Source organism: Cyanistes caeruleus, chromosome 5 (assembly GCF_971803275.1).
Source record: "Cyanistes caeruleus chromosome 5, bCyaCae1.hap1.1, whole genome shotgun sequence".
NCBI lineage: Eukaryota > Metazoa > Chordata > Aves > Passeriformes > Paridae > Cyanistes > Cyanistes caeruleus.
The window spans coordinates 9,824,577-9,839,075 of NC_141705.1; the positions used below are offsets into that span (position 1 = coordinate 9,824,577).

Consider the following 14,499-nt stretch of genomic DNA (forward strand, 5'->3'; position numbering starts at 1 on the left):
TTGAGCATCAGCTGTGAGGTGATTAGCACTGTATTACAAGTGCAGAGTAGGGTTGGCAAGGAGATGTCCAGGTTATGTGGGATGTCCTGACCTCTCACACCCTGACATCAGTCACGTTCCTATGGGGTGCTCCAGCATCTTCCTCCTGCCTTTCTGTTGAGCATTACCCCATGGAAACTCATTCCCCATATCTTTCACCCCCTTTAAGTGATTATTGCTTTCATTAAAATGAAAAACCAAACTCAAATGTACTAGTGAAATTTTTTATCGGACATCTTTCCTAACTCTATATTGAAATGAATTACAATGCAAAGCCAGTTGAACAAATACTTCCCTAATTCATTATGAAACACACAAGATGATTTTATTAAATTCTATGTTATTCCACGCAAACTGACCGATTTAAAAGGAAGAAATAAATGCAAACTTCTAAAAAACCCCCTTCTATTATGCTACTGAAAGAAAAATGTGCTGTAGAGCTGTTTAAAAAAAGCGGAAGAACTAATTACCATCAAATAAGATGCAGCAGGAGTATTTTTGGAATAATGGACTCTAATTAGTCCATTGCTCGTGGAAATAAATCTGAGGACATCATTAACGCATCTTTTTCTATTAATTGTAGCTGTTTCGGGTTTGGTGTAAGCGGGTTGTTATCTTGTGACAGTTGCATTGCAAAGAGGAAAAAAAAAAGTGAGAAGAGTATTTTTATCTGGGGTAGTTGGCAGTGCCTTCTGGGAGCCAAGGAGAGCTGTAATTATATTTTTGAAAAGTGAAAATTGGGCATTATAAGGAAGGTGCGGGAAGGGGGCGTTTTGGCCGGCCAGAGGCGGGCCCCGTTCCACGCAGTAAATCCGGTGCGGGCTTTGCGGCCGCCCGGGCGCGGGGCAGCCCCGCGGTCAGCGGTAAAGTCCGGAGCCGGATCGCGGCGGGGGTCGCGCCCGGAGCGGGTCCGCGGCGCACCGGGTGCCCCGGCCCGCGCCTCGCGATCTGAAACCCTGCGGAAAGAAAAAAAAAAATAAATAATAAAAATAAAATAAATAATAAAATAAATAAAAAAAAAAATCAAAGACCCCCGCCCGAACGCAGAAGTAAAACACGTGAACAAAGAATCCCTGGGACGGCCCGCAGACCCCCTTGGCCGGGGGCCGGTCGGGGCCGGGCCGTGCCGCTCTGGCCGCCCGCCCGCGCGGGGCCCTAACGGAGCTATTTTGGAAGTGACCCCTCGGGCGGCCGGAGCGCGGGGCGGGCGCAGAGAGCCGGCGCAGCTGTCCGGAATCATGACTGAAGATGACGGATTCCGTGGTGGTGGAGGGTCACGTCAAGTTGAGAGACGGAAAAAAGGTCCCCGCTCCCGGCGCCCCTTCGGCCCGCGGGGGTCCCCGACCGCCGCCCCCTTGTCCTGAGGGGAGAGAGCCCGCTCTCCCCTCCCGGCCCCGGCTAACCCTGTCCCTTTGCCTCTCGTTGCAGTGGAAGAGCAGGTGGCTGGTGCTGCGCAAGCCCTCCCCGGTGGCAGGTAAGGCGGGCCCGGAGGTGGGGATGGGGCTCGGGGTCCCGGAGCTTGCCCGGCTCCCCGGGGCGAGCAGAGCCCTCGGCGGGGCCACCCCAGAGCTGCGCTGCCCGGGAGCCGCGTCCCGCCTCGGGGCGAGCTCCTGCTCTCACTGAAAACAACGGGAAAAGTGACTTTCCCAGGAGCAGCCATTGGGTTTGGTGCCCCTTCAAAATGCACCTTTTTTTTTTTTTCTTCTTTCTTTTTCTTCTAATATTTTTTTAAAATTTTTTCTTGGAGGGGGAGCTTATTTCTTCAGGGTGATTGCTGGCTGTAAAAAAGAAAAAAAAAAGCTGACATTGTAAGCTCAGTAGTTATTTTTGATCAGTGTTTTGACAGAAAATATCACTTCAATTTAAAAATAAAATGACATTTTGAATTAAGGAAGAAAAAAAAAAAAAAAATAAGATCGTTTCCATGCTTCTGAAGGGGAAATTGAAAATGTTACACAGAGCTGATGTTTTACTGCTGCAGAGGGAAAAGTAGGCTTCAGGTTTCCCCATCTGTTCCCAACAGGGAAAACATTTGGGCCCAAAAGTATATCTTTCCAGGGCTAAATGTTGCCTACACTTAGAATATGTGAATCCACATTGCTGCAGAATGGATTATGGCAGCCTTTCTTGGATCTTGCAAGAAAGACAGAAGGCTTCTTAGTAATTCTTTGTTACCTGAGTTGTTATAGTTATAGTTTAGTGTTTAAAATACCTGGATCTCATCTAAATCTGTGAAACCTCCCTGTGTAAAAGGGCATCTGTTGGTCGTAGAGCTAGTATATAGACCTGTGAATATGGGCCTGAGTTTCTGATGTAAGCCAGCTTTGAAGGGGGTAGATGGTGGAGCCTGACTGACAATGTAGCTTATTCCTCAAAAGTACTATTTTTATTCTAGCTAAATTAGCCAGGTTTACTTAAAAAGTCCCTGGTGATTTGCTTTTCTTGGTATGTAAACCATAGCCGTTCTTTAGACACGTAACTGTATTGCAGAATGTTCAAATACCGTGGTTGCAGCTGTTTTTGTTAACAGGTGCACAAAGACAATTGGGCATCCATGCAAAGCTTTGCATTAGTTAGCAGACAGTTCAGTCATTTTTCATCTCTGGATGGAGATTTTGCCAGTCTCTTGCCCAGCTGAGAGCTGCAGGGCACCTCAGTGGGGCTGGGATCACCATCCCCAGTATTTATAAACTGGTGCATGGGGGTCTTTGTCTTTTGTGGTTTGTAGCTCAGCTCAAGATGTGGATGTTGCAGCTTTGATATTGACCATTAATTTCATCTTTGTCTGAGTGCTGTGTGATAAGAAATGAACATGGGGGAAAGAGGCCTGCTTTTGTCATAAATACAAAAGGTGGGAGAGGTTTCTCCCCTTTTCTTTTGGGTATACTTGTGAAATGCTTGCTTTCCCCATGGGGCCATGGCACTTGAACTGGTTTCTTCCATTGCATACTTGCTGTGCAATAAACACCTCTGGGAAGGGATTATAACAACTGGTGACACAAGCAAACATGAAAAAATAAATAAATAAAAGAAGGTGTGGCACATAATGGTTTTTAGCAGTGGCTGCTGGGTAGCATTTAACTGGGAAACCTGAGCCGGCAGGAACAGTCTCGCAGTGCACTCTGCTTGCCATTTAGTGGCTGGGTAATCTGTGAGCTGCTGTGAGATTTTCATTTGTGGTTCAGTATGTTCTAATGAAAATACAGACAACAATAGCCTCTCGGTCTGTAATGTGAACAGCTATCCTAGCACAGTTCCTAATGCTCAGAATTAATGAGTCAGTCCCTGCCAGACTCAGGAGAGGATCTGAAATGCCTCTGGGCTTTGAGTAAAATAGGGAAGATTTATTACTGGCCTCCTTATTTCTGAGGCTGCAGATTACCCTTGAAACATGCCTTCAGTGTTTGTTTCCTGAAAACAAGGACTACAAACTACCTGGGGGTGGGCTGGGAGAAGAAGTCGGAGTTTTACATTGACTTGGTCGAGCTGATCCTGCAGTTGTCTAAAGCTGCTTTGTATTGCAGCAGAGTGCTGAGAAATTTGTTATGGTCTGTGCTCTGCATCATCATCTCTGACAGTTTTGCTCCTTTTAGACTGTTTGCTCATGCTGGTGTACAAGGATAAATCTGAACGAGCAAAAGGGCATAAGGAGAGGAGCAGCATGACCTTAGAAGACATCTGTGGCTTGGATCCTGGGCTCTCCTACGAGGGCCTGAATCACACCCTCGCAATCATCTGTCTCTCCCAAGTTGTGATGCTGGGATTTGAGAACAAGGAAACAATGTATGCCTGGGATGTACGAATACGCTACAGTTTGGGGGAAGGTAACCTTTCTCTTATCACACTGTTTTTGTTGTTTTTTTTTTTTTTAACAATTTCCCCCCCCAACCCCAGGGTAAAAAAAAAGCAAAAAAAAGTGAAGCAAAAATGCAAATAGAACATTTGCAGTTCAGGACAAGATTGTCACTCATTAGAGAGTGGAGATACTGTTCTCCCCTTGAGATGTTAAAACAGGTATCCCTTACAATAGGTTTTGACTACAGTACCACCCAGTACTGATGGATAGCTATGACACCTCTTAACTTGGGGTTTTGATTTTGACACTGATGGTGTGCAGCTTTGAAACAAAGTAATCAAACTTCTACTTCTGGTCCTACAACTGACTCAGGGATCCTGGCAAAAGGACTCAGAGGGAGCCTGAATTAAGAGATAATTCCTGAGTAGAACTTTGCCAGTTCATGCCCAATTTGCTAAGCTGCCTACTGGGTGTTGCATTGAAAATTCTTATTGCTGCTACTGTGCCATTTCAGAAAGAGACTTTTTGCAATAAGGAGTGTCATCAGACACATTCTTTACAGCTAACTTCACCTTTCTCTGTCCTCCTATTTTATTTTCTTGGTTAGCAGCTCTAAAATGTACTGTGGTGAACAAAGAGTGATAATGTTGGTAATCCATAGTATCTGTCTTATGTTTGTTTAGTCATAACGAGGGAAGGAGGGTAGGTGTGTGGGAGACACACATTAGCGATCTTTATCATTTGTTACATATGCTCTGCCATCTGTTGGGTTTGTGGGCTCGTTCCTTTGCAGTGCATATGTAGAGAGACGGCCTGGGAATTTTACAGTAAAAATATGTAGAACTATCAGAAGTGAGATGTGTGGCTGTACCTCTCAGGGCTATCAAATATGAAGCCTTGCATAACAGGAAAGGTTAGAGGGGTTACTGAACAATGCAAGCTTGAGTAGCTGGAGTGGTTGGTGCACTTTGGTGATACAGTTCTATAGTCTTCCAGTGCTAGGGTTTTTTTTTGTTTGTTTGTTTGTGGTTTTTTTTTTTTTTTTTTTTTTTTTTTTACTAGGTTTGGGATCTATATATAGCATAGACTTGTCCTAAAACTGAAGGAGTATTTGAATATGACAGAGTAGGTCTGTTTTTTATGATCCTGCACTGATGTAGTGTTGGAGTAATCTCAATCTATGTGTGAGGGTTATGGTTGGGATTGGAGGACATGCAAAAGCAGCAGAGTTTTTTTCAAGAAAAATTGTGAATGAGGTAGGAATAAAGCCTACTGGATTATGACATGTGCAGCCATGGAGTAAAGCTGAAGTGGGAGAGATTGTTTGTGTGTAAGTGAAGAAATGCAGAAGTATGAAAACAAGTGTAATTGGTTGAACTGGCAACAATTTATATAAAGGTAATTGTAAAAAAGCTTCAGGGCAGGAGAATAAACCAAAGCATTGAAATTTTTTTCAGAATTTTATCTTTCAGTGCATGTTCAATTAGGAGAACGAAGTCAAAGTGAGTCTAATTTGAGTAGAAAGAAATAGAAAAAAGAGAAGATGTAGATGAAGAGAGGATGGTGACTGGTGTTTTTTCTTGAAGTGTAGTAAGGGTGCCTTTGTATGCCTTGAAAATAAGGTGGCTGGATGATAAAAATAGACTAGGGAGAGATGACCTCAGAGTCTGGGAAGCAAAAAAAAAAAGTGAAAGGAGCTGAGACTGTTCTTGAATGAGGACCACAGAATGGAGGTGTTCACACTGGAGTTCCCAGTGTTTTCTCTCAGTTTTTAGCAGATGAGGTAGATGTGATTCCTGGAATGTGCTTGGGCTCACAACTCATTTTGAGAAGTTAGCATATTGCAGGTCAGTGCATAACTGTGAAAAGATGGGCTGAAGAAAATGATGGATTTTAGTAGTACCTTTTATTCTATATTTGGGATATACTCAGCTCTGTGTCTTCACAATGATTTTTTATTTTTTTTAATAGAGTAGGAGAAGTCAATGGGGAGAGTTTTGAAAAAAATTCTAATTTACCAAGAAAACCGTGTATGGAAAAAGCTTCATTTTCAAATATGCTTTTCCTTTTACTTTGGCTTTGTTCAAATTTGGGTAGGCTGTGTTTTGACAGTGGTCTACAATTTGGGCTGGAGCTCTTTGTTTTCAGCAGCTGTTGTAACTTGCAACTGATCGTGTGAAGAGTGGGCTTCATTCCTCGATTATGAAGCAGAAAGAATCCTGATGCTGCTTCTCCCATGGTTTAATTGCCAGGAAAATACTGGGCAGAGTTAACTGAGCAGAGGAGTGCAAATGACATTAAATATTCCTTTCTGAGCATTATTGATCACGATGGTTTTGCTGCTTTTTTCACAGCTGATGTTTAAGCAGGTTGCGTAACAACCGCGTGCCCAAAAGGGGACATGGTGTGACTACTGAATTGCTCCCTAGCAGTGCTACTGGCAGAGCTGTAAGCAGAGCTGTGGTTAGTTAGATCTATCTCTGTCTCCTTGCACATTTCACTCGGATGACTTTGTGGCTAATTCTGCTGGAGCCTTAGGGAACTTAGCAAATGCATGTCATAGATGAGGAGTTGGCTTTCAGCTCAGATCGTGACTAAGAATACAGCAAGCAGTTAGATGAGAAGCAGGACTCAGACCCAGATGAAATTTGTGATGCTTGAGGAAGCATGGACAAGAAATGGGGAAGAGTGGATGTAAGAACTGAGAGTACCTGGAGGTACCCCATAGATTTCGTAGTCAGGGAGCTGTTTTTGTAATCTTTGACACATGACCAAAAGCTAAATTTATGTTCTTCTTGATAAACACCACCAAAAACCTCCTCCTGGAACTTTAAGAGTCTTGATGCTTCTCTCTACTAAGACAAGTGTTTGTTTTTTTAAAATCTGTTGTGGGTTTTTTGTTTTTATTTTGTTTGTTGGGTTTGAGGGGTTTTTTTTGTGTCTAATCACAATATGAAAGAAACTAGAACTGTAGTGGAGTTCAAAACAATTGTTTGAGAATTATATGCTTGCTCACTTAAATTGTTCCCTTTGAAACACTGAGATTTGAGCCCTTGAAGTGATCCCAATAACTTATTATTCAGAATGCAATAGCCCTGGAAGAGAAAATGGGAGACCACCCTAGAATAACTACTTTAGCTAAGGATACTGCAACACAGATGACACTGGAATTAAGATTTGAACCTCGATTTTGTAAACCTGAATGAGATAGGTGTTTCTTTTTATTTCTCCACCCTTTTAAAATTCAGGATGTGAAATATGAAAAATTAACTGACATCCGAAAGTTTTTGTTACTTATAAATAACATAGTTTCCTAGTAATTTTAAATGTCTCGGCATCTACCGTCACCAAATCATGAAAGAATTGCAAAGGCAGAATAATGTAATTTTCCTCATTTTACTGCTAGGGAGGAAGTGAAGCAGTTTATTAAAGGTTGCAGATGAGTCAGTGATAGAGAGATTTGTTTAGTTCTTTGAGCCTTGGCTTTGGGGCTCCTTGAGCACCATTTTATTTTTGTGCATGGATGTGGGAGAGACACAGGTTAGAAGAGGAGACAGAAAGCACGTAATGATGCAAGGATGGAAGAGGTAAGTGAAATCTTGGCTGGATAATTGACTGTTCTGAGATAGGGATTAGCCTGGAAATTTAGGATAAATTAATGTAGCATTGCAATTTTAATAATTTGTAGCATTAGGCTAAGATATGGTGAATTTTTCCAATCCTAAACAGGCATAATAGGGAGTAATGGTCTTACAGCCACTTACATGTGACTGTCTGGGCTGCACATAGATCTTTATGCCAGAGTCTCATGGTGTGGGCAGGGTTTGGTCCAAGTACCACAGCTGAACAGAATGACTTACACAACTTGTATATTCTTGTATATTCTTGTATATTCTGTAGTAATTTTTTTTCCTTTTTGGTAGTTCATAGATTTCAAGTCTTTGTAGCCCCTGGCACAAAATTAGAGAGTGGGCCTGCTACCCTGCATTTCTGCAATGACATCCTTGTCCTTGTGAAGGACCTTCCTCCCAGTGTCATGGGGCAGTGGAAGCTCTCAGATCTGCGTCGCTACGGAGCTGTCCCAAACGGATTCATCTTTGAAGGGGGAACCAGGTGCGGCTTCTGTAAGTACAAATGGAACCTCTCTTCTAAACACTGCTTGATGCCTTTTGCAGAAATGTAAATGCGCTCTCGTTCCAAGTGGAGACTGTAGAACCAGCTGTGCTATTTTGTCAGACAGGCAGCCTCTTATCAGAGGGTCTGTTCTGAGTAGATTTCTGCAGGCTTCAACCCTGGTGTTCAGGAGAAATGTGACTGTGTGCAGTCCTGGCTGAAAATTGCCCTGTGGCTCTCCAGAAGATGTTTAGTCAAAAGCTGCTATTGGACACAGAGCAAAAATAAGGTAATGGAATTCTATGGCTTGTGTTATGCAGGAGATAAGGTAAAATAGCTTAATGTTCAGGTTATTAAATTGTGATTAATTATTTTGTCATTTGGTGAGGGGAAAGTGATATGGAGCTTTGAGATTACAGGCAGCATCAATGTTCTCATTGTGTAAATGCTAATTTCTAAATCCCATAGAGTACTTTTTGCTCCTAAAAGTTAGAACAACTCTCTGGCCCCTTTGCTATTAGCAGCTTTGTAACTACAGAGTGGAGCTGTGTCATTTATGGGGTCAAAATGAAAGCAAGCAAGCTGAAGCTAGTTTGTATAGCCTGGTAGCTAAGGTACATCTTTACACGGAGATAAAGCTCTTGTTTCAATGGCCAAATTAGAACTTCTCAAACTCTCACTTCAGACAAAATGTGTGCAAGATCTCAAAAAGATAATTAATGCACAGGTACAGTAACATATCATTAGATTTATCTTAATAAGGTTTTAATTTAATAAGCAGAGTTTGAAGCCATGCTGAATTGATGATCTGTGAGTACAGGTGGATATGCAGATTGCCAGTTTGGATGTGAAGTTGATTGACTTGCATACTTTCTTCAATAAACTGAAAAATTAGAAGATTTCAGAGTTGATCCAAATCCAAATATTGTCTTTCTGGGACTTGCATACTGTTGCTCTGCTTGTAAATTCTGGTAGCTATACTTCTATGGAGTGGAAACGCAAGTTCCTGACCTCTTTCTGACCTGACAGGAGGGTGTGGCCAGGTGGGGATTGGTCTCTTCTCCCAGGAAACAGGAGACATGATGAGAGGAAGTGTCCTCAAGCTGTGCCAGAGGAGACTGAGGATGAGCTTTGAGCAGAATTTCTACACTGGAAGGGTTGTCAAGCATTGAAATGAGATGCCTGGAGAGGTGGTGAAATCAGCATCCCTGAAGGTGTTTAAGAAATGACTGGACATGGCACTTAGTTGACATGGTAGTGTCCAGTCAAAGGTTGGACTCGATTATGTCAGGATCTTTTTCAGCCTCAATGATTCTGTGAAATGAGGAGCTTTGGGTGATGGAACCTGAATTATCTGTGGTGGTTTTTGTGGGTTTTTTCCTCCCTTAAACTTACACTAGTTTCTGGTAAGAAACACGAGGTCATCAGTAGCTATCCAGTGTGCATGCTTTTAAAAATATGAAATTATTATTTTTGTAAGGTTACAAGGTAACAGAATTAGAAAAGTGCTTTGGAAAGGGTCCCACTACCTTGTGGATCTTTCTTAAGAAATGTGTCTGTCGGTAGCTGAGACCTTTTAGTTGCCATGAAAGGGTATTTTTGCCTTTCCCCTGCATGTGTGCATTCAAAGAGAACAGCATAGTCAATTTGGTACAAAACAGCCTGCCACAGTTGGAAACTCTTTACAAGTTCAAGCTGATTTTGTTAAAGGAGTTGTTGCCCTTAACTAAGCAGTCAAACACATCCGCAGGCATAACAACATTTAAATATGTGTTTAGTCTAAACACTTGATTTAATATTGCCACTATAAGAAATGGCTTTTTGAAAATAGAACCTAAAGAAAAATACAGTTCTGGTTATTCGTTACAGAAGTGTGTTGGTAAAGACCATCTTTCTCCAGATATCTTTTACTTCAGTCCTCTGCAATTCTTGAGGTAAACAAGTAGTGCTCAGGAAAAAAATTGATATGTTATTACAGAAGTTGTTTAATTCCAAAACAAAAGCACTATCCATTACCTTGTCATGTAAGTGTAGTATATTATGCAGACTCTGTTATTAATGTTACTTTCCTACAGGTTAAACTGTATCTTTGCACACATTCATCCTGTGGAGCTCTGAATGCAGAGGATTAGTGAATTTAAGGTTTAAATATCACTGTAATAAATACCTAATTAAAAGGAACTAATAATTTTGTGGTTCATTGCCTCTCCTCTCCATAATAAAACATATGAAGCCTCATACTGAAGCGGAGCTTTTTTGGGTATATCTGTGGTAGAACTGAGGTCTAAAAGGATATGCATTTGTTTTAGTTTTCTGTTTCTTGCTTCCTCATGAAAGTTTTTATAAATATGAAATACTTCATTATGTTCTGTTGCTTAGTACAGGTTTAATTCAACTCCAAAGGCTTTGGTGCTCAATCCAGGAAGAGGGAAACCATCTGATTTAAATGGTGCATTTTCAAGATGGTTCACACAAGTTTATTCATAAATAGGAAGAAGAGCATTTACATTCTGAACTCCTCTTGCTCTTAACATCATAATTGTACCACTAGAGATTAAAAAAAATAATTTCTTCTGCTTCTGAAAGCTGCAAATAAGTTATTTCCTGGTCAAAAATTTTGTTGTCTCTGTAGCTGAAGCTTAGTCACACACTGTTTTCAAACAAGCAGGTGTCTTGTCCTAGCAGTCAGTTGAGAGGTTTACATGGAGGAACAGGCTGGAAAAAAAGGAGCCTCTCACTTTCCCAAGTTCCCAGCTCAATTAGTGTGCACCAGTTAAAATGACCAGTTGCCAGGAGAATCTTCACTTGGAGGTCAGTGTGAAAAAATTCAAGAAGGGTCATAAAAGGGCACATTAACACCATGAGAATTCAGGCTCTCCAATGTTCAAGTGCTTCAGGATTAGCTTCCAGAGCCTGGTTTAAAGCTGCCTCATATTTTCAGCATCTCCTTGGAGAAAGGAACTTGTAGGACCCTTAGTGCCCTTTGAAAGAATAAATGCTAATTGTAGGTAAGCAGGAGTATTTCTGTGATAGTTTTGGTGTTTTGATAGAATTTGGTACTTCCTTCCTTCTTTCCTTTCTTGTTTCCTCTCCTTCATTTATTTAAAATTTAGAAGTAGTAGGGGTGCTTAAACTGGGGAAAGACTTGGAATTTTTTGAAAAATTCTGGGTTGCATTGATTAAAACTTCTGTTTATATGCAGATATTCTGTGCTGTCTCCTACTTAGGCCTACTGCAGATAACCAACATTTATCTATTTGTCTATTTTTAGTAGTCATGTCCATATCTTATTTAGCAATAATAGGAGTGGTCTTTGTCATTTTCCCCAGAGAGAAGAGCAGTGGGAGATATCCTCTGAAGGGAGTTGCTCAAGGCCAGGCTTGGGATGCACATGCTGATTGCCATGGAATGAGCTGCTGCAGTTCCTACCTGTCCAGCAGCTAAAAGGCTTCAGGCTCTAGGATTGTCTGGCACTCTTTAGGAGTAGTAATTAATGGGGAAGAACTGACTTTTCCTCCCTGCTTTCACACACACCACAGAGAGAAGTAACTTTTGGCTACTGTCCATGTTGAAAGTATGTTCGCCCATGGGCGTGCTAAACAAAATTTAACAATGCTAAATTGTTTGCTAAACAATTTTAACAATGTTAAAATCAACATTGGCAAGATTAAGTACTTAGAAGCTGTATGAAATCGGCAGCTTGTCCTGAATGTTTGAGAGACTGTCCAATGCTTTACTGCTGACTGCCACTGAAGGCTGGCTGGGTGTTTCAGTCTTGTGCAAGTGGTTGGAGGCTGCTTTCCACCAAGTCTCACAGCCCATGGAGAGAGCTGAGTGAGCCTTTCAGTCTGGTGAACAGCTGCATGGTATTACAGTGATGCATACCACACATTCTTTGACTTCTAAATGCCTGTGCACCAAAACTGTTCCAACACATGACTGAGGTATGCAATTTCCAGTAGTGAATTTCTCAGTTTTCTCAAGAAAGTAGAAAAGAAATGTAATAATTTGCTTTTATGTTTGCTTTAGTTAAGCCCTACCTACTCATTCATCTCGTTTGATGTTTTTTTCAAGGATCCTCAGACTTCTTCCTTCCCTTGCAAAACTAGAAATAAAGTATTTCCTGTGAGAGTCAGTCAGCAATTAAGGTGCTTATATGAATAATAGACTCTATAAAGAAATTATTGTATTTTTATGTTGAATTTGTATCCACATGCACATGAACATCCACTCTTTGCACTGCTTATATAAAGGTCACTGCATTTGGTTTTGGGATTTCCAAATTACTGACAGTTATTTGCAGAAAAAATCTTGTGAGTTAAGCAGCCAGCTCACACACACACATTTACTTTCTTTGTTTCCATTAAAGTCAAAGGTTTGTAAAGCCTCTTAGGAGTTTAAGTAACTCTTGAAAAAGGTTATAAAAGAACAAAGTGGTCCAGATGTACTCTTTATGTACAGAAATATTTGAGAAATCTTTTTTTGAGTGGCAACAGGGAGGTGTAGGATTCTGCTGAATTATCAGCCCACGTAGTATAACATTGTACTTGAGACCTGAATGTCCTCTGCTATGTTGTGTCTATATCCTGCTTGCTTATGATGCATGGAATGCAAAGGTCATGTTCCTGTAGATTCTCTGTACTCTGTTCAGGGAGGAGAAATCAGCTCAAAGAAAAAGCTGAATACATTGCACTCGGGATTTTTTTATCCTAATACAATGTTCTCTGACTTTGGCATCTCCTGGAAAGGGGAAATAGGGCAAGACTACAAGTCTGCAGCAGAAAACTTCATATCTGTCAGGCTGTGTGATTAGTGTTGTAATCTCCTAGATGGCCTCTGATCCTGAAGCCAGGCTGTGTTCATGTTTCTTTGGCTGAAGAGTTCTTGATAGGTAAGATCTGAAGAGATGCAAATGTGGTAGAGTGACAAATCAAGTTATGAAGATGCCTCTAACAGCGTTGTCTTGAATAGATTTAAGCAGAACTGGCAGAGACCTAGATGTGACATAAATTGAGGATGACAAAAGTGTACGGACCAGAATATGTTTTTCCTAGAGAGGTTAGTTCACAGCTTGCTGGTTATACCTAATTTACTCAAATAGGTATTGTGGTTTGTGGTTCCTTTTTTTTTTTAATCCTTTTTGTTTGAATTCCACAGCCCTTTGTCAAGTTGTCAAAAGTGTATACATTGCTTAAGTGAAATGTGAGTATCCTGTTGGATATGACAGGGTATATGTTTGGAAAGTAATAGTAATGGGGATGTAATCATTCTGGTCAAGATCAGCTCTGCTTCTTCGAGTAAAATTGAAAAAAATACATATGCAACTCAGAATTGGCTAGAGACATACAGAAGTCAAACATGTGTCTAGATTAAGGGCCTGAGTCCCAAGGAAAGTAATGTACAAAACCCTACTGTAGGTTTAAGATTTGATATTGGAGTTTTCTAGTATGCTTAGCTCTGGAGTGGCAGCTCTTTCTCAAGATATATATACTAATTTAATTCCCCTTTTTGTCTGGTATTGAAGTTTTATTTCCCTGAAATTTCTGGTTACTTGGGTGGTCTTTCATCTGATGTTTTAAGATTTTTTTTTTTCCCGGATGTGATTTATATTTGGACTGACAATTTATAAAATGTTCTGTGGAGCCCTTCTAGTCTTTTGTGTTGTTCATGTAGCCATGTGTCATGGAGCTCATAACTTGTTTGTTTATTTAGTGATTCTCATTCTAATTTTGCTTGGGGCTATTCTTAATGAATGGAAAGCAAATATCAGAATAGAGCAAAGGGTAAAGATCTGATGACAACCTGTGGAGTTGTGTTACGTTCTGTTAATTATAGACACATAGGACTTAGTCTAGGAAAATTTATACTATAATCCAGCAATATAACCAAATTCTAATTTGTTTGTGTATAAAAAGCTCACTTGCTTAAAACTGGTTAAAAGTGGAATTAACTTAGTTCATTCTTTTGAAGACACTTTAAGTATTCTTTATACTTTCTGCATGGTGAAGTTTGACCTGTAAAATTTTAGGTGTCCATAAGAATAAAAGTCCTGGGCAGCTGTTGAGAATAAGGTGTCTGTTTTGACATTCAGGGGGGATTGTGATTGAATGATCCTTAAGGTCCCTTCCCACCCAAGCCATTCTATGATTCTAGGATACTGCTCTAACTGCCTGAATGTCATAAAATTAACATAAACTATTAGACAGCTATTGAATTTGTATGTATGTTTGTGGTATAGTGTGTGTGTGTGCTGACATGAATTTTTTCTTTCTCTTCCCCGGAGAATATCTTGTTGACTTCTTTTCATGGCTTGCACTTAAAACTCTTTTGATTGCTACGTTATAAGTATCTTCAGCTAAATACATTTCTAGTATTTCCAGGTGAAAACCATGCATATTTATGTTGTGCTTTCTTGCAGGGGCTGGTGTTTTTTTCCTCTCTTGCACTGAAGGGGAGCAGATCAGCTTCCTGTTCGACTGCATCGTCCGCGGCATCTCCCCGACCAAGGGCCCTTTTGGTTTGCGTCCAGTGCTCCCAGGTTAATACAGGAA

At 40.8% G+C, this 14,499-nt stretch overlaps 1 protein-coding gene across 6 annotated transcripts in view; it reads left to right on the forward strand.

Annotated features, from left to right (window-relative positions):
* The first annotated feature begins 927 nt into the window (after positions 1–927).
* The window catches only part of DOK7 (docking protein 7), a 64,591-nt gene continuing 51,019 nt past the window's right edge, over positions 928–14,499 (forward strand). For 2 of the 6 annotated variants that reach the window (XR_015287623.1, XM_023925577.2), the window contains exons 1-5: positions 941–1,341; positions 1,468–1,513; positions 3,633–3,863; positions 7,759–7,959; positions 14,367–14,486. Coding sequence is in view for 4 of the 6 variants with exons in the window: in XM_023925577.2 (XP_023781345.2) it covers positions 1,288–1,341; positions 1,468–1,513; positions 3,633–3,863; positions 7,759–7,959; positions 14,367–14,486 (652 nt within the window). In the remaining 2 variants the exon portion in view is untranslated. Of the gene's footprint in view, positions 1,514–3,617; positions 3,864–7,758; positions 7,960–14,366; positions 14,487–14,499 lie in introns of all 6 variants that reach the window. The other 4 variants (XR_015287624.1, XM_086891685.1, XM_023925576.2 and 1 more) reach the window with 3 other exon arrangements.